Here is a 16,101-nt window from a genome sequence, read left to right as displayed (position 1 = left end):
TCACTTCATTGCACTTGACCTGACTGGCCATTTTTCCCACCTTCTCTGAAGACAGCATCCCTAAGACCTGGATGAGCCAAGACCTTTTGGTGAGGCAAAGCTAGCAAAAACAATAGTTTCTCATGGTTTTTCAATTTATTTAGAAAAATAGACTCTGAATTCACATTCACCCCAGTGCTGTGTGGGATGATAGTAGACACCTGAGATGAGGGTTTGAAGCACTGGTAGCTGAGGGCTGGGGGCAGAAGCTACAGACCTGGTCCATCTAGTCTAGACTGGCACAAGGGGTCTGGCTCCCCTCCCACACTCTCCCTTCAGTAGTCTTCAGCCATGGCCAGTAAGACAAGGCTGGTCCAACCCTGGAAGGGACGGCAGCCCATGCCCCGCCCATCCCGATCACTGTACTGTTCCCAGAGGAAACCTGTGGCCTGGTACTGCCGCAACACATTGCCCACCACATTGGCACGGAGCTCACTGTGGAGCTTGGCAGCCTGGGCTTGGTGGGGACCCTCCAGATGCCCATAGTGGTGGAGAGCCCCTAGGGCCAGATAGTTGACATTGAGCCATACAGCACCCCGCCAGTAGGGAGGATCATGTTCTGAATTCCGCTGGCCATAAAAGGAACTGGAGGCTGCAAGGGAGCGCAAACCAAAGGGGCTCCAGAGATGGCGGCTGTCTGAGAGAACATCCAGCAGTGGCCCAAGGCGGGATGAGTGGGGGTCAAGCAACCGCAGCAGCAAGGGAAAAAGACTGACATAGCCCAAGGCATCCACATATTGCAATTGAGGGTGGGGCCGGCCCACCACCCGCACCAGCCCATGAGGGGGCTGAGGCTTCAGCTGTACTGCTTTTGTGTGGTTCCCAAAGTCTGCAAAGATTCCTAGCTCTGGGGCCCAGTGTAGCTCATCCAGGATTTCCTCTGCCCCCAGTGAGGCAGCCAGTGGGCGCAGTTCCGCAGCTGCCTCAGCCTCTCCCAGCTGCTCTGCAAGCTGCACAAGCACACGGGCACCCAGTGCCACCCAGCATCGCAGGTCCAGGTGTCGTTCAGTGGCTGAAGGGTGTGAAGCACGAGGATAATCATCCAGCCCTGAAGGCAGTGTCTTGGGGTTCAGTAGGGTTGGCAAGGCTGGGTCCCGACCCCGCCAGCGGTAAGATAGTGGCTCTGGCCCTGCCTGGCTCTCATGGAGCCAAGAGAACCAGGCACGCAGGCGAGGGAAGGCCCTGCGGAGAAAGGCTAAGTTGGCAGGATCACCACCCTCTAGCATGTGGGCTACAGGCAAAAGCAGGGTTGGGGGGTTGGCATGGGCTGCTCGTTGCACCAGGAATTCTGGGGGTACTCGGGCTCGGGCCTCATCCCCCAGCACCTGCTCCCGCCCAATCCAGCCATCGGCATTCAGTAGCCCCAGCCAGTGGCCTAGGGCATCCCGGGTGAGGCGGGGATCCCACCGCTGGACCAGTAGCTGGTGAAAGCCCTCGTCCCAAAGGAAGCCTCGTGGGAAGAATGACCTGGAGGGCACTGCTGTGAAAAGAGGGACAGGCGGAAAGAGGGCCGGGGCCACCTTCTGCTCAGATCCCTCATCCCTTATATCTGGCAACACAAGACCCTGTCCATAGAAGTAGCCAATCCCACCAAGGAGGCCACTGAGGGCAGCCTGACCCAAAGATTGCTCCTCAGGGCTCAGGCCCTTCTCCTGCAACCGGAAGGTCTTTTCAAAGCGTGCTCTAAAGGCTTTAGCATGGGTCTCCAGGGCCTGAGTCAGCTGGCTGCCTGACAGCTGTCCCAGGGCTTGGTTTCCTCCTGCCTGGGCACTGCCTGATTCAAACACCAGCTCCACAGAAAAAGGGACTCTCAGTGTCACCTGTTGTATCAAGAATTGCCCTTGTCCCTGTCCTTGCCCACTTGGGCCTCTGTCCTCCCACTTCAGAGATCCTGGCAGGCCAAGGTAGCGATCAGGGGAGGCTCCTGGGGGCCGATGCTGAAACCAGCTATTTAGGCGACTCTTCACCATCTCTGTCAGCAAGGGAAGTCCTGGGTTGGAGGACCAGAAGACATTGTAGCTTGAAGGGAAGAAAATAAATAGGAATTATTATTTGAGAGAAATTGGAAGAGATTATAAAGAGAAACATGAGGTGACCGGGAGTCAAGATGGGAAGATCCCAGCAATATAGAGAACATGGAGCCTGGTGAGAAGGGAAACACTGGTGGGAAGAGGTAGAGTGGAGGAGGAGATAGAAATCAGGTTAAGTCAGCATCCATACCACCCCTACCAACATCCCACATTCTCCCTCCAATTACCTGCCATACTTGGGAGCAGTATCTCCTGGACTGGTTGGTGCCAGAAGTGTAAAACGGAAGTCCCCAAGTTCACTGGAGTGTCCACTGATGAATTTCAATTGCCCCTTAGCCCCAACCTCTGGCACTAGGACTTCCTTGCCATCTGTCACCACATAGAAGAACAGGGACACCAAAGGGAAGGAAGAGGTACCTGAGGTCTAGATGACCAAGGAGGACAGAAAAGCACAGTATTAGATTGACATCCTCTCTTGAGAATCAGACTTAGTGAGAGAAAGGGGCACCAGGTAGAAGCAACATGAGAAACAACATATAACTGGCAGTGTTGAGGGTCACTCAGGGTAAGCACCCAATGGGATGAAAGATCCTTGCACAGGGTTCTCTGGGAAGTAAGAGTATTCCTGTGCCATGTATTATGCTAAGAACTCTACATATTATTTCCTTTAATTCTTACAATCATGTGAGTTAGGTGCTATATTTATTTCTATTTTACAGAAAAGGAAAACAAGGCTTAGAGAGAGTAAATAGAGGTGGTCATATAGGCGAGTATTTGAGGCAGGCAGTCAGATTCAAACCAGGCAGCCAAACTCAGAGCTCCTGCTGTTACTTCAAACTGCATTTGCCCGCAGCAAAGGAAGGGTGGAGTGAGTCTGGGCTGGGGGTAGGGTGTCCTGAGGCCCTGACCTGAGGCTCTACAGTCACTCTCCAGGTCCAGTCCCCTCCGTGCAGACCCCCAGGTCTCTTGACGAATTCAGTGGTGAGCCTTAAGGCCCCATCCTGGATGTGTTGCCGCCCGAAGGAGAGACCGTCGTGAAACTCCCAGCCATAGGGACCCACGCCGTCCCCCTGTTCACACGTGTGCCTGAGCCTAGGGGTCCCTGAGGCGGCGCCTTGCTGTGCCCACATTAGTCCTGGGGGTAGAATGGCCACGTAAGTCGAAGACAGAGCAGGGATCCTGTCCCTCTGGGTCTACGAGAACTTCAGGGTCATCCCTCTTCATAACTCTCCTAATCCACTCCTCCCCACCCCTACTCTGGAGTGAAACTGGGGCGCCCAAATTAAGACTTCGCCTGCCTGCCCGCTCGAGCCCGGTTACCGGTGAGGAGGGGCTGAGGGCTGCGGGTCTTCATGCCGAAGTAGACGTGTGGGCGGTAGGTGCCCCAGAAAAGGTCCGGAGCCACGGCGGGACTTGAAGAGTCCGGAGGCAGCGCTGGGGGCGCAGAGTGCAGCGTGACTGCCCGCCGCGCACGGTGCCACGCCAGCAGCCAGCTTCCTGACAGGGTCAGGGCCAGAGGCAGGACCACGATGGCTAGAACGGCTCCCCCGACAGTGCCACGGGCCACGCCAGCCCGCCTTTCCCGTCGCGTAGGGCCGCCCCGAGCCGCCCCCTCAGCCGTCCGCCCTCCATTTGTCGGCGCTCCGCGGCGCCGCCGCTCGCCCCGAGCCATCCTGGCACGGAGGTCGGCGTCGCGGGAGCTCCGAGAGGCGGTAAAGGAGCCCGGACTCTGCCTTGGCTCCCTAGCTCGGGAGTAGCGTCCCTGCGACCACTGATCTGTCAGTCGCACAAGCCCGCTGGCGCCTTCTGCTACGCTTCCGCATCTCCCCGGAAGTCCCGCCCCGCCACGTCAGGTTAAGTCGCCTAGGCCGGAACCGGTTTCGACGCGTGGTGCAGGGCTCGTCATCCGCGTTGGGCTGCTTGGGTCGCGTTTAGCGTTTATTTGGTGTCCTCGCGGAGTCCACGGGCTAGTCGAGAAAACAATCTAACATTAGGCTATTCTAAAATATGTATATTACATATACCTGAGACGCCATACCGAGTGATTTACAATTAACACTACCTCCACTGCAGCACAACGGAATTCGTCCACATGGCGCTAGCGGAGTTAAACGCTAAGTACCAAGAATTGCAGTGGAGAAACTGGCTTTTTAAAAAAGATTTTATTTATTTATTTATTTATTTATTTATTTATTTATTTATTTATTTAAGAGAGAGGAAGGGAAGGAGAAGGGGAGAGAAACATTACTGTGTGGTTGCCTCTTACACAGGCCCAAGTAGGGACCTGGCCCACAACCCAAGCATGTGCCCTGACTGGAATTGAACCAGTGACCCTTTGGTTCACAGCCTGTGCTCAATCCACTGAGCTACACCAACCAGGGCTATTGGTCGCTTTATTAAGGGTCCCATCCAGGAGAACTGGGAAGTTATTACTCAAAAGTCGGAACACCCCAATGGCATGGCGGGTAGGTTACAGATTATACAGAGCAGAATCACAGGACACCGTCGGTTAGGGGTTCTGGATCCTGCTGGGAGCTTATTGGTGAGCTAAGGCTAATGAATCATTTCTTCAGGTCTTGAGGATAGGTCTGGGGTGTGTTTCCGCCTCCCCGTGTCTGGTTTCATGGGAAAGTAGTTGTGGGTGGGTACCCCCACCTTTGGGCCCAGGAACTGAAACAACTTAGGTCAAGATGCTATCTAGCTTGCCAGAGGTCCGGACCATGGGACCATTAGTCATTTGGGTTACGGTCTTTTGCTACCTGGGGGGGTGGGGGGTCACTGATAATGGGGGAATGGTTAAGTCTCTGAGAGGTGTATGTGTGGAGGTAGACTGATTTCTAGGGCTATGATTTAAAACTCAATCAGTCATAAGGACCCTTGGTTTCACCACCATGGCCCAGTCTGGTGGCTGAAAACTGTGGCTTAGAAAGTTCAAGTAATTTGGCCCTGGTCAGAGACAGAAAGTGGTTAGCTCGGAATCCAGGTTCCTAGTGAAAGGGAGGGTGCTGGAGTGGACCTAAGGGGAAGCCTGAGATCTGTTGCAGCAGTGTCTTTTAGGGACCGTGACTTTAGACGTCTCATCTTCACTCAGGCTAGGATTCCTTATCTAGATGAACCCTAAAAGAACCATAATGGTTGTGCATGAACTTAGAAAATGCTTATTTATTTATTTTCTTTTCCACAACCCAGGAAGCAAAGGAGCTTAAGGAAAGGATCACTTACATCCTGTTATGGAAGGCTTTAGGAAGGAGCACCTCAATTTGACCTAGAAGAGTCAACATTACTTTTTATGGTTGTTGAGAATGCAACTTAGATTCATTCAGTTATTTGTAACCAACAGCTCAGCATAAAAAGGCTTTAAAATCCCCTGGGGCTGAGAAACTGGGAAAAAAAGGCTGACAACTCCATCATTACAGAGTTTATTAAGGGAATTTATATGAGGTGTATCTTGGGTGGCAGCAAGACATGAAATATCCTCTGTGCCACTTGGCAGGCCCTAAGGGGTGTGACCCACCCCAAAGAAGGGGAAAATGCCTTGTCTGGAGCAGGGCAACAGTGCATTCTGTTCCTGGAATTGGCACGTCTGGGGCATAGTGGACAGGTTGATCAGTCCCTGGGAGATTTTTGGTAAGTAATGTTTTGACCAGGATCTAGCTGGCCAGGGGGCCATGGTCACTCATGAAGTAGTCTCATTTCCACAAAAGGTATTTCCATAAAGTACAAATCCCTGTCATCTTTTAAAAAACCCTATTCCACACCCTTATGCTACTCTAGCTATTACCACACCTCCCATCCAAATCATTATATATAAAATACTTTATGCTGCAGGCCCACTTCCTATTTCTCTATAATCTGACTTCTGGCCCCACCCTCCAATGTAGATTTTTTGCTCACTCAACAATTACCTTCTAACCAAACCCAACAGTCACTCCTGTCTTTCTTGCTAGCATCACACCTGGTGGTAGCATCTCTATTGTAGCACTTATGACATATCTGAATTTTATTATTCATCTTTGTATCTTGGTACTAATGAAAGAGGTGCAAGGTAGGTGCTAAATATTTGTAAATTCAACAAATGTTTATTGCACAGTTCCAGGCACTATGTAAGGTGCTGGCGACAGAGAAAACAACCTCAAGTTTGCATTTACAGCAATGTTTGCACCATCTCCATTTTACAAATGAGAAGTGGTTAAGTCTGGCAAAAGGTAATAGCCAATTAACCACAGAGCTAGAGAATTCAAATTCTAGGTTGTAACTTTGACTATAGCATAAAGCTTCTTGTGTATTATATACCATTGAGTCGGCTTAGATTCTTGGCAAGCCATGAAGGAATTTTGTCCCCTATGTCCTATCCTCAACAGCACTGCTCATCTCCTGTAAACTCGTGCCTATGGCTTTTTAATAGTCAATCCACCTCATATTTTGTCTTCTATTTTCCTGCTGCTTCTATTTTTCTCAGCATTAATGTCTTTTCCAAACAACCCTGCCTCTTTATGCTGTACACAAAGTAGAACAATAAGGCCACTTATATATAACATTTCATTCCCAGTAATGCTTTAGGTATTTAACAGATGTCAATTCATTTAATCTTCTCAACAGTCTTACAAGGTAGATTCTGTTGTCCTCATTTTACAAATGAGAAAAGAGGCACTGAGAGACTAATTTTTCCAAAGTTACATCAACTTCAGGCATCCTGGATTTTTACTACACTATACTGCCTCATGGTAGTTTTGGTTTTTTGAAGGGGGAGGGGGAAAACAGCCCTTTTAATATAGCACACTTTTAGGTATAGAAGCAGTATAGTAATGTTGTAGGAGAGTCATGGAAAATGTTTTTGGCAAAGCACCCAGCTGGCAGTGTCTGGAGAGATCCTTGATTGCCTGGCAGAACATTCTAAAGTTCTCTAAACCAGTGGCTAGCAACCATCTTTTCTTATAACCCACATTAAAAAGAATCTGTATTGCAACCAAGTACATGCAGATACAACACATGCACACGTACTTTATGTAATATATATCTATGTATACACATATATAGGTTATATACATGTGTACAATTATATTCCAAACAACAAGTTTCTTAAAATAATACTTCCCATTCCATGTGCCATGCACTGATACTTTTTATTATATTTTACTTTGTTTATGAAAGGCTGATTTAACCCCCTAATTGATTTTATGATCCACTGGTAACTCAGTATGAAAAGAACTTTTGGCACTGTTTCCTGAAACAAGTAGTAGTGAGACGTAACCAGTGATATGCTTTGGAAAGGCAAAATTAAGCAGCAGCAAAAATGATGAGAAAAAAGGAGATAGGGAAGGAAAATGTAACAGTACAGGAGAGTAAAAGGGAATGAAGAGAACATTTCAGGAGCTTTAGTTTAAGATAGAATATTCTGAACTTTCCAACTGGATATGAGGGAAAAGGAGAGGGCAGAACTAGAGGTAATGTTGTGGTTTCCAGCCAAGGTGGAAGAAGTAGATTAAGTGTCTTTAAAAGGAATGGGGAAGTCAGGAGGAGAGGCAAATATATGTGTATGTGAGATTATCATTATTTTGGATAAAGAATGTTGGTGGGATTTGGAGAAAATCAGGAGTACCTGACTATAGCACAGAAGTTGAGATTAGATCCAAACAGAAATGCAGGGTTTAACCTAAGAGGGCAGTTCAAGTTATGTCAGAAGATGAGATGCCCCAAAGACAGAAAAGAAAAAGTGTACCTTTATGGTTAAGAGAAGAAAAAGGAAGAAAAAGTTCTACAGGCAAGTGGTACTGAGATGGAAGGATGAGGACTGAGAAAACAGCACTGGATTTAGCTAATAAGTTTAAGAGGTACCTTGAGTGAGTGAGTGGTCGAGAAGTAAAATTCAAACGGTTAAGCAGTGAGTGATAGTTAGAAATCGCAATAAATTTAAGTTTGCCCACATCCCGCATCCCGACTTGTTCCCTCCCACATCCCGACATACCCTAGAAGCACTGGTTAGATCTGTAGTCACAGGACTCTTTTTTTTTGGGGGGGGGGCGGTGACGCGGGGGGGCGAGGAGGGCTCTCTGTGGCCTTGAAGATAATGATTTGAGTGATTAAGTTAAGCTTTTCTTGGATAAGTGTCCTAGTAAGTCCCAAGCTAAAATCTGCTTGTTGGTCTCTTACGCGCTGTCAGCGCCCAGCACCAGCTACAGGCTTGTCCCCACTCTCTGCCGCGGCCCTGGCCTGGATGTGGGAGGCAAACGCAGTGAGCATTTCTTGGGCGGTGAGGTGGGCGCCGCGCATAATCAGGCGATGTCCGTCTCCTGGGGAAGAAACGAAAGAATCAGGTACAGGGACAACGGTGCCTTGGGGGTGCGGGCTGCCTGCTGCCCCTCCCGCCTGACACCCCAAGCGTGCCCACCGAAAAGCACGTCCACACAGGGCTCGGAGCCGTCGTGCCTCACATCTGCAGTCACTAAGCAGTTAAAGTTGGTGGAGCGGACCTTCTCGCTGCTCACTGCCTGGAGAAAGGTCCTACGGCGGGAAAGTGGCGTTAGCGTCGGGCCGAGGATGGTGGGCGCCGCGGCGGGAGGGAAGCGCGTCCCTCTCTGTCCCCACTCTCTTCCCCTCGTACCTCGTTGACTCCACGTTCTTCTCGAAAGGACAGAATTGAACCCGAACCTCTTTGACAGTCCGGAGGCCTAGCCGAGCCAAGGCCGCCGCCATGGTAACGCCCGCCCCGGAAGCACTCGCCTAACAGACTTGTAGTCTTTGAAAGTGGCTGTGAGTGGCCGCGATGCCTCAGGTCCCGCCCCCCAGTTTCCGCTGAGTACGGACTGCAAGCCGCGGACCTCCAGGAATTGCAGGCGTGGGCTCCCCAGCGCCAGACGAGGAGACAGGCCCCGGTGGAGAGCTTGTTTCGGCACAGGGTATAGAGTTGCCCAAAGTAAGCGATCAGCAAATACTGCCTATCATTCGTGGTCCTGTTGTACCATAGTAAAGGCAATACATACAGTGTAAAAGCTGCCTGCACCTGGCTCCGATAATCACGCGTCCGTCTTCTGCAGCAGAATCCCCTTACCTTCCCTGCTGTGCCTGATCTAGGTTAACGCCATGTTATTTGCTGGTCCCTTCCAAGAAGACACCATCACCAGCACAGCGATTATGCCCCTACCAGGGGATAAACCCCACTCAGGTAACTGACGATTAAATATGTTGAACTCTTAGTAACCAAAGCTTAAATGTGAAGGTCCTACAGCCCAATATACTTCAATAGCTGAAAGTAGTAATGCGGAGAAAAGTGCAGGGTTATACAGCCCTTGGGACTGATCTAGCTGTAGAAATTACTATTTCGCCTCTGGTTCCTGATAAATTAACTTTGTGTTTATCCTGGTTCTGGGAACTTAAGAAGTGGCATCTAGGCTCTCTGCTTTCTGCTGCTTTTTCTCTTTCCCTCTCCTCTGGAGTGCAACCCTATAGCCCTTCCTTCCAGCGTCTAGCCCTGAGATGTCTTCACTGATGGGGAATTAGGCCTAAGCCTCCAGAGATGCTGGCCTCCAGGTTCCAGGCTGTGGTGTTGCCATTTACTCTGGATCGCAGGTACTGGAGTGATCTTGGATTCTTAGCTTGTAAGTCCAGGCTCTGTATAGTTTGTGCTTCTTAGGTATGCTTTCTTCCAAGCTTCCAATTGTAGGTTTCTTTAAAATGCAATTCCAAATGTCTGGGAAAGCCCAGACAGAAATGCAGAACACTGACTTTCTGGCTGCTGATTAGACTCCTTAGGATTCAGGGCTGGTCCCCAGGCAGGAAAGAAAAGGCAAGTGCCAACGTGGGCGGTGCTGGTGCTGCCTCAGGGCAAGCCAGGCCTGCTGATTTCCCACCAGGTAAGCCTGGGGGCTAGGTCCCCCACCCCACAGTGTACTTTGCAGTTGAGCTGTCTGAGCTGGAGGTGCTCCAGTCCGAAGAGGGGGCTCCAAGCTCTCCAGGCTGTTGAGGCTGCTGCTGGGTAATTCCGAGGTCTGGACCTCATTACATGCACCTGGTAAGGCAGGAGTGGAAGGCATGTGGCTGTTGGGGGGTGGATGAATCCAGATCAATGATGAGAATGGGGGATGGGGCACTTAAAGTAGTGAGCTAGGGCAGAAAGAGTCTGGAGTTGAGAAGGGGGAATGACTCACAGCAACAGGGAGGCCTTCTGTGGACTTGAGTCTTGGGCAGGGGCTGCTGCAATAGACACAGCAGGGCCCCATCCAGCCGCTGGAAGATGTTGAGCATGAGCAGAGTCTGGCGAATTTCAGGTGACAGGCCCCACCGCTCTTCTTCCAGCAACTCCCGGACCACTCCAAAATCTTGTCTGAGCTGCAATGCTCCATGCAAGCTGAAGGCCGAGGTACAATTCGGTTACCTGATCTTGTGGTCTCCCTAAACTACTCTGCCACACCCATCCTCTCCCCTTTTCTAGTTCCATTCATCCCCCTGCCACCACCTTCGTTTCTCCCCACCTGAATCGAATCCTGTGGGTGAGGATGTGGTCAAGCCAGGCACCCAGAATGGCTGTCAACACCTGGCCAAGGACAGGGGCCTGGGCTGGGGGTGGCAAACCCTGCAATCCTTGCAACACAGGCTCCAGTACAGTGTGAACCACCAACTGAGAATATTCACTAGGAATGCTGGGGAGTTCTGGAGTGACAGAAGAGAAAGGACAGGATATAAGAATGCTGAGATCCACTGAGCACCTAATGGAGTGATTAGGGTAAGAGAGTAGGATTTCCAGTGGTGGGTCAGGGGGAGGGGCACAGGGAATGAGGACAAGGATGGAGAGGAGTGCAACCAGGAATTGGAGGGCTCAGGATATTCTTACCCCCCTGGGAACCCTGAGGAAGCTGGAATAAGGAGTTACCAAGACAAAGAGGATGTCGCCAGTACCGACCCCGTGGCATGTGAAGTTCGAAGCCTTGTGTAGCTTGTTTATGACATTCTTGAAAAAAGAGACTTAATGACTCTTCAGGCAGGAGCTGTGGTGATAGGGAGAAAGTAAAAGGGGCTTATCTGTTAGGGACTTGTCAAGTTCTGTTGCTCTTCTAAATCTGAGGAGTTTAATCTGGCATCCATAAAACCTAAGGAGAGAACTGTATGCAAAGTTGTTTGGGCTCAGGCATTTTCTGAGGAGAGATGCCATCACTTTTATTGGGTTTTTCAAAAGGTCTGGACCCTGAAAAGATTATGAACAATTGCCCTGGGATTATCCTTCTCTCCCTAACTTGAGTCAGAGAATGAAAGTCCTCCAGGTTAATTTTCTTCTATAGGAACCTTAATAGGAAAAAAGAGATACCCTTACCATGACCAATGTTCAAAAGCAAATGTTAGGGAGAGGCTAAGGAAAGGGGCACCATACAATCTTCTGGCTGTTATCTATGAAAGCAAGGCAGGATCTGCGGCGTGCAGTTCAGGAACAAAGACTATACCTTTCTGAGATTCAGGAACCTTTGAGATGTCCTTCCACTGAGTATTCTGACAGCCCACATGCATTACCCCAGAGCAGTATAATCCGTTAAGCAAGAAAAGGCCCACGTGCTAGTTTGGTTTCTTTGGTCTGATAGATTTTGTTTTTTGGAGGAGGGGAAGACAGTGAAAAAAGGTGTGTGTGGGGGGTACCTACAGCCCATCTTGGAGGAGAATAACCCCAAGAAATGGGGCATGTAGTGGCAGGTCTGTAAAGAAAAGGAGCCTAGATGCCAGCAAGCCCAAAGAAAGGAAGGGGCCTGGAGTCCAGACATGGGGGTGAGGGTAGAGCCCGTGTGGTTTTTGGTACACATCCCGGCAATAGCCTGTCTAAATCCAAATGCTTTCTCTCTTTCCTGAAAATCAGAACCCCCTCCTTCCTCTGTCAACTGATATTGGTAAGGAACCTGTGCACTCAAGACTCAGGAAATGCAAGGCCACATGATGAGACAGTCTTTTTCTCTGGGACATCACATTGCTGTATGTGGTGGAATGCCAGAGCAGGCGCCTAACAGCGCAGTCACCAGACAGAGGGGCAGGGCATCAGGGTGCTTTGCACAGTGTTTGGTTCACATGGTGGGCACACTGTCCCTGTACCTTTTGCTCTGTTATCACCACAACTACCAAGAGCTAGATCCTTCTAATGTTGTATCTCCTCACCTCCCTTACATCCTGACCACTGTTAACTGGATCAAACTCCATGACCACCTCCCATTGTTCCCCTTCCATTCTTACATGCTATCCCACCACTCGTGAGAGAAAGCCTCAAATCTGTGGACTAGTGTTCAGTGCCCTTCACCTGCTAACTCCTCTGCAGTCCCCAACCCCCACTGCAGACGTGTATGTGCGTGTGTGCGTCCATGCACACACATGTGCACACTACACACAAAGGGAGCTTCTGCTTTGGTCTGGCTATTTCCCCCACAACTCCCCCAAGAAATTATGAACTTCCCACCTTCGGTAACCCCTGCCATTCCTCTGATGCTTCCAAGCCACCAGCTTGAGCCACAGGCCTTGTATGGAGCTTTTGTCACCACATGCCCACTCTGACCTTCCCTCCTCAGAGCTCCTACGACCATCACTACTCATGAGGAGCCTGCTTTGGAGCATGGTGCACTGAAGAAGGCAGCAGTAAATTGAGGTGGAAATGCCCAACAGACCGATCAGATGGTGGATTAGGGCTAAACTGGGGCCCATGGCACCAAGGCACTGTGGGTAGTAGGAATGCAGAGAAAAGGAGCAGAGGGACAAGGACTGAATTCTATAGCTATGGCCTTACTCAAGGCAAAGAGAAGAAATTTGGGTAGAAAGAGAGACAGACAAAACGAAAGACAGACATCTTCCACGGTAGGAATAGATAATATGCAAAATGGGGAAAAGGTAAAATGGACGTATAACAGTTTTATTCGTAAGTTGAGAAGAAAATAAGAGATGTTAGGAGAAACAGCCAAGAGTGGATGAAAGTTACCACTGTGGAACAGGAATCAGAGGTGGGAATGGGGGACAATTAAAGTGCTACTTTTTTTTCATTAGAAGCTTTCTAAAATTCTATTTCGCTAAAAAAAAAAATGTTTAAATCCTCTCCTGAGGACATTTTGTCATTGCTTTTAGAGAGAGAGAGAGAAAGGGAGGGAGAAAGAAACATCGGCTGGTTGCCTTCCACATGCGCCCCAACTGGTGATCAAATGTGCCCTGACCCGGAATGGAGCCTGCAGCCTTTGGGACACCGCTCCAACCAAGCCATACCAGCCGAGGCTATATTCTATTTCACTTTTAAACTATGGACATGTATTACTTTAATAAAAATACAAATTACATGTTCAAGAAAAAGGAGAAATGTTGTATTAAAAACTAGTAAATAAAGGGATTCAATTATTTATCTTGCTTTTTCTCTGCAAAATAGACCTCAGAGTAACCAAATAATTAATGAGGGCAAGTTTCCCTTTATAGTAGTAATCCAAATAATAAATAAAAAAGGAACAATAGAATTGGAATATTACCACTTTACACCCCTAATGAAATCATGGACTTGGACAACGGTCATCAATGGCTGTCAACATGACAAAATGAGAGCCTAACATGGGGGAGGGGTGGAATATACAGATGAAACAAAGTTGACCATGAGTTGATCACTGTTAAAGCCTCTATGGTGGGTGTATGGGGATCTATTATACCTTTCTCTCTACTTCTGTACATGTTTGAAAATTTCCAAAATAAAAAGTTACATAGAACAAAACATGAACAAAGCAAAAAAGATAAATTTAGCAGAAACTCCAAGAAGATTCCAAGTCACTGGGATGTTCTGTGCCTCCTCCCAACTCCAAAGCTGGCCATTGTCAAGGTCCCTGCTCTTCTCACCTGCATCTGTAAAGTCAGCTTCCGGATTTCCAGGCCCAGCTGCTCCTCCACCACCAGTGCCACACTTTCCCCTGAGGCCAGGCTAGACAGAGCTTCTGCTTCGTGTAACAGAGGCTTTGGCAGAAACAGGGAGTGAGATCTGAGCTCAGCCTAGGCTTCTCCCCTCCCCAACCCTGGCTACTTACAGGTAAGTCCTTCTGGATCAGAAGCAGGAAGGATTCTGGGGCCCATACTGCCAGATGCTGCTGAGCTCTGCCCCAAAACCAGAGCAAGGTTGTCTGCAAGGTGCAGAGCCCCAGGGCAAGGAGTGCAGGACCTGGGGAGGGGAGGGACAAGTACCTGAGGGCTCATGGAGCACCTTTGGGAAGAAGCGGGTTTCAGAACAGAGCAAAAGAAAAAGGAGATTACCTCAATTGTTCTCCTTTTTCCCCAACCTCAGCCACTTGTCTCACCTGGAGGCTGACAGAGGAGCAGCCCTGACCTGGGCTCTCGAAGGGCATCCAAGAGAGGAGGGAAGAGCTGTTGTAGAAGTTCAGTGGTATGACGTGATGAAGAAAGGCTGCTCTGATTACCACCGGACCCCAAGGCTTGGCAGAAGACTGAGGATGAGGGGGTATGGTTTGATGGGGAAGGGCCAGTTGGGGGTTGTATCACTCCCAGTGCCCCTTCTCACCTTGGTCCCAGCTCTGGATAAGAGACTGATGAAATAGGCTGTGACACAAAGAAGTCAGCTCCTTCTCACACTCCTGAGGCAGGGATGCTAGTGGAAGAAATGACTCTGGAGCCTGCAAACAAGGCCTCAGTTTTCTACAACCACTGCTGGCTCAATGATGGGAGAACAGAGAAGGCATCCGCCAAGACTCAAGACGGGTGGTAAGCAGGACTTTGCCTTGAAAGGTCAGAAGCTATAGCCTGAACACTGGGGTGGGTGTGGGGCAAGGGTGTTCATTCTAAAGGGCCTAGTTTTGTCGGGATGGCAGGTGAGTGAGGTGACTAGGGAGAAGGAAGGGACTCCAGGCTTCCCAAACGCCCGCCCAAGCCCACCACTCACCATGATCCAGTGCCTGACTCAGTTGTTGTGCCGCTGCCCTGGGGTCCTTCCAGGGTCCTAGACTTAGGTATAGACTCTGCGCACAGGCTGCCCATAGCCGGGTCCAGTACTGGTTCCACGGGGTTCCAGCTTCTCCAATTCCCAGGCCACTACTGGCTGAACCTGCCACGCCCCCCACCAGGCCCAAGAGCCCTGGCAGCAGCTCCTGCTCCTCACACCACCACCCGCGGAGCTGGTCCCGCAAGTCCAATCCCCTGAGCGCCTCATTCAGCCGACCTGCCACCTGGCAACCCCGCTCCCCCGCGAGAAGGCAGAGCACACGGTCCGGGGGGAAAGGGCGCGCTGCCCCTGGGACGTGACTTAAGGCTTCTCCCTGCAGCTGATGGTAGGTGGGAAGCGCCAGCAGCAGGTCAGCCAGTTGGGATGACAGGCTGGGGCTGGCGGGCGCTCGGCCCAAAGCGCGAAGCTGCATCTCGATGACAGCATCCAGACTCTGGGCAGCTAGTCCAACGGGGCGTGCCAGGAGTAGCAGCTCCGGAGTCTCTCGAAGGCCGGTTCGCAGGACTGCCCTTCGGGAAAGCTGCGGCAGCAGGTCGCGACACAGCTGAGGCAAGAGGCCAGAGGACAGCGCGCCAGTACTCTGCATCTTCAGGAGGCTAACCGCCGCCCGTAGGTGGCGGGCGCAATCTCGGGCTTGGAGGAGCTGCTCCCGTTCGTGGTGCAACCGCAGCAACACTGCCCGGAGATGCTGCAGTGCAGGAGGGATCAGCCCGCCAGCGGCGGGCTTCTGCCTCAGGTCCTCAGCACCAGCCTCATGGTGCTCTCCCGTGTCCGTCGGTGCTGCCCACCACGGCTGCCCTTCTGGAGCTCCGTCGGGCAGTCGGTCTAAGCAGGGGATGCTCCTGGCCACCAGCGGCCGGGGCCAGCCACGAACGTGTCCGCCGAGAGAGCCTGTGGGCCTTCTCTCCCACTGCTCCTCACCAGTGGCCCCAGCTGGCGCCCACACCTGCAGCACCGGAGCCAGCGGAGGCAGGAAGCCACCTGAGCGGGAGGGCTGGGCCATGGGGCAGCTTGTCGGAACGAACCTAACTATTCCAACCTCCAACCGGCCTGCACCGCCCAACGCTCGCAGTAGCTGGGACTCCGCCCCACCCT

At 50.7% G+C, this 16,101-nt stretch overlaps 3 protein-coding genes across 5 annotated transcripts; all 3 read right to left on the bottom strand.

Annotated features, from left to right (window-relative positions):
* Positions 1 to 120: 120 nt before the first annotated feature.
* MOGS (mannosyl-oligosaccharide glucosidase) lies at positions 121 to 3,893 on the bottom strand. Its single transcript, XM_045827512.1, has 4 exons — positions 3,390 to 3,893; positions 2,978 to 3,204; positions 2,297 to 2,493; positions 121 to 2,058 (listed from the first exon to the last, which is right to left on the bottom strand). Exons 1-4 carry the CDS (start codon positions 3,739 to 3,741, stop codon positions 315 to 317), a joined length of 2,520 nt encoding a protein of 839 aa, XP_045683468.1. The 5' UTR covers positions 3,742 to 3,893; the 3' UTR covers positions 121 to 314.
* A 2,696-nt stretch (positions 3,894 to 6,589) lies between these two features.
* Positions 6,590 to 8,786, bottom strand: MRPL53 (mitochondrial ribosomal protein L53). Its single transcript, XM_045828908.1, has 3 exons — positions 8,671 to 8,786; positions 8,458 to 8,570; positions 6,590 to 8,359 (listed from the first exon to the last, which is right to left on the bottom strand). Exons 1-3 carry the CDS (start codon positions 8,760 to 8,762, stop codon positions 8,226 to 8,228), a joined length of 339 nt encoding a protein of 112 aa, XP_045684864.1. The 5' UTR covers positions 8,763 to 8,786; the 3' UTR covers positions 6,590 to 8,225.
* A 1,018-nt stretch (positions 8,787 to 9,804) lies between these two features.
* On the bottom strand, positions 9,805 to 16,026 carry CCDC142 (coiled-coil domain containing 142). 3 transcript variants are annotated; one of them, XM_045828898.1, is made up of 9 exons: positions 14,947 to 16,026; positions 14,569 to 14,655; positions 14,348 to 14,494; positions 14,081 to 14,211; positions 13,896 to 14,009; positions 10,936 to 11,050; positions 10,538 to 10,715; positions 10,214 to 10,413; positions 9,805 to 10,074 (listed from the first exon to the last, which is right to left on the bottom strand). In XM_045828898.1, exons 1-9 carry the CDS (start codon positions 16,007 to 16,009, stop codon positions 9,815 to 9,817), a joined length of 2,295 nt encoding a protein of 764 aa, XP_045684854.1. In that variant the 5' UTR covers positions 16,010 to 16,026; the 3' UTR covers positions 9,805 to 9,814. The 3 variants fall into 3 exon arrangements, with proteins under 3 accessions (XP_045684854.1, XP_045684856.1, XP_045684857.1); XM_045828900.1 differs by having other exon boundaries at positions 14,348 to 14,482; XM_045828901.1 differs by lacking the exon at positions 13,896 to 14,009.
* Positions 16,027 to 16,101: the final 75 nt, after the last annotated feature.

This window comes from Phyllostomus hastatus, unplaced genomic scaffold, assembly GCF_019186645.2.
Source record: "Phyllostomus hastatus isolate PE091 unplaced genomic scaffold, TTU_PhHast_1.1 phas_scaffold_78, whole genome shotgun sequence".
In the NCBI taxonomy this organism is placed as follows: domain Eukaryota; kingdom Metazoa; phylum Chordata; class Mammalia; order Chiroptera; family Phyllostomidae; genus Phyllostomus; species Phyllostomus hastatus.
This window is presented reverse-complemented; position numbering and strand designations above follow the sequence as displayed.

What these genes read in the sequence shown, in the direction of transcription:
- MRPL53 (XM_045828908.1), bottom strand. Translation starts at nt 8,762, where the DNA reads ATGGCGGCGGCCTTGGCTCGGCTAGGCCTCCGGACTGTCAAAGAGGTT. An exon ending in AAGAACGTGGAGTCAACGAG is followed by an intron (nt 8,571 to 8,670) that starts GTACGAGGGGAA and finishes TTCCCGCCGTAG; the next exon opens with GACCTTTCTCCAGGCAGTGA. An exon ending in CTGTGTGGACGTGCTTTTCG is followed by an intron (nt 8,360 to 8,457) that starts GTGGGCACGCTT and finishes TTTCTTCCCCAG; the next exon opens with GAGACGGACATCGCCTGATT.
- MOGS (XM_045827512.1), bottom strand. Translation starts at nt 3,741, where the DNA reads ATGGCTCGGGGCGAGCGGCGGCGCCGCGGAGCGCCGACAAATGGAGGG. An exon ending in CCCTCAGCCCCTCCTCACCG is followed by an intron (nt 3,205 to 3,389) that starts GTAACCGGGCTC and finishes TTCTACCCCCAG; the next exon opens with GACTAATGTGGGCACAGCAA. An exon ending in GAGTGACTGTAGAGCCTCAG is followed by an intron (nt 2,494 to 2,977) that starts GTCAGGGCCTCA and finishes TTGGTCATCTAG; the next exon opens with ACCTCAGGTACCTCTTCCTT.
- CCDC142 (XM_045828898.1), bottom strand. Translation starts at nt 16,009, where the DNA reads ATGGCCCAGCCCTCCCGCTCAGGTGGCTTCCTGCCTCCGCTGGCTCCG. An exon ending in TGATCCAGAAGGACTTACCT is followed by an intron (nt 14,010 to 14,080) that starts GTAAGTAGCCAG and finishes TTTCTGCCAAAG; the next exon opens with CCTCTGTTACACGAAGCAGA. An exon ending in GCGACATCCTCTTTGTCTTG is followed by an intron (nt 10,716 to 10,935) that starts GTAACTCCTTAT and finishes CTGTCACTCCAG; the next exon opens with AACTCCCCAGCATTCCTAGT.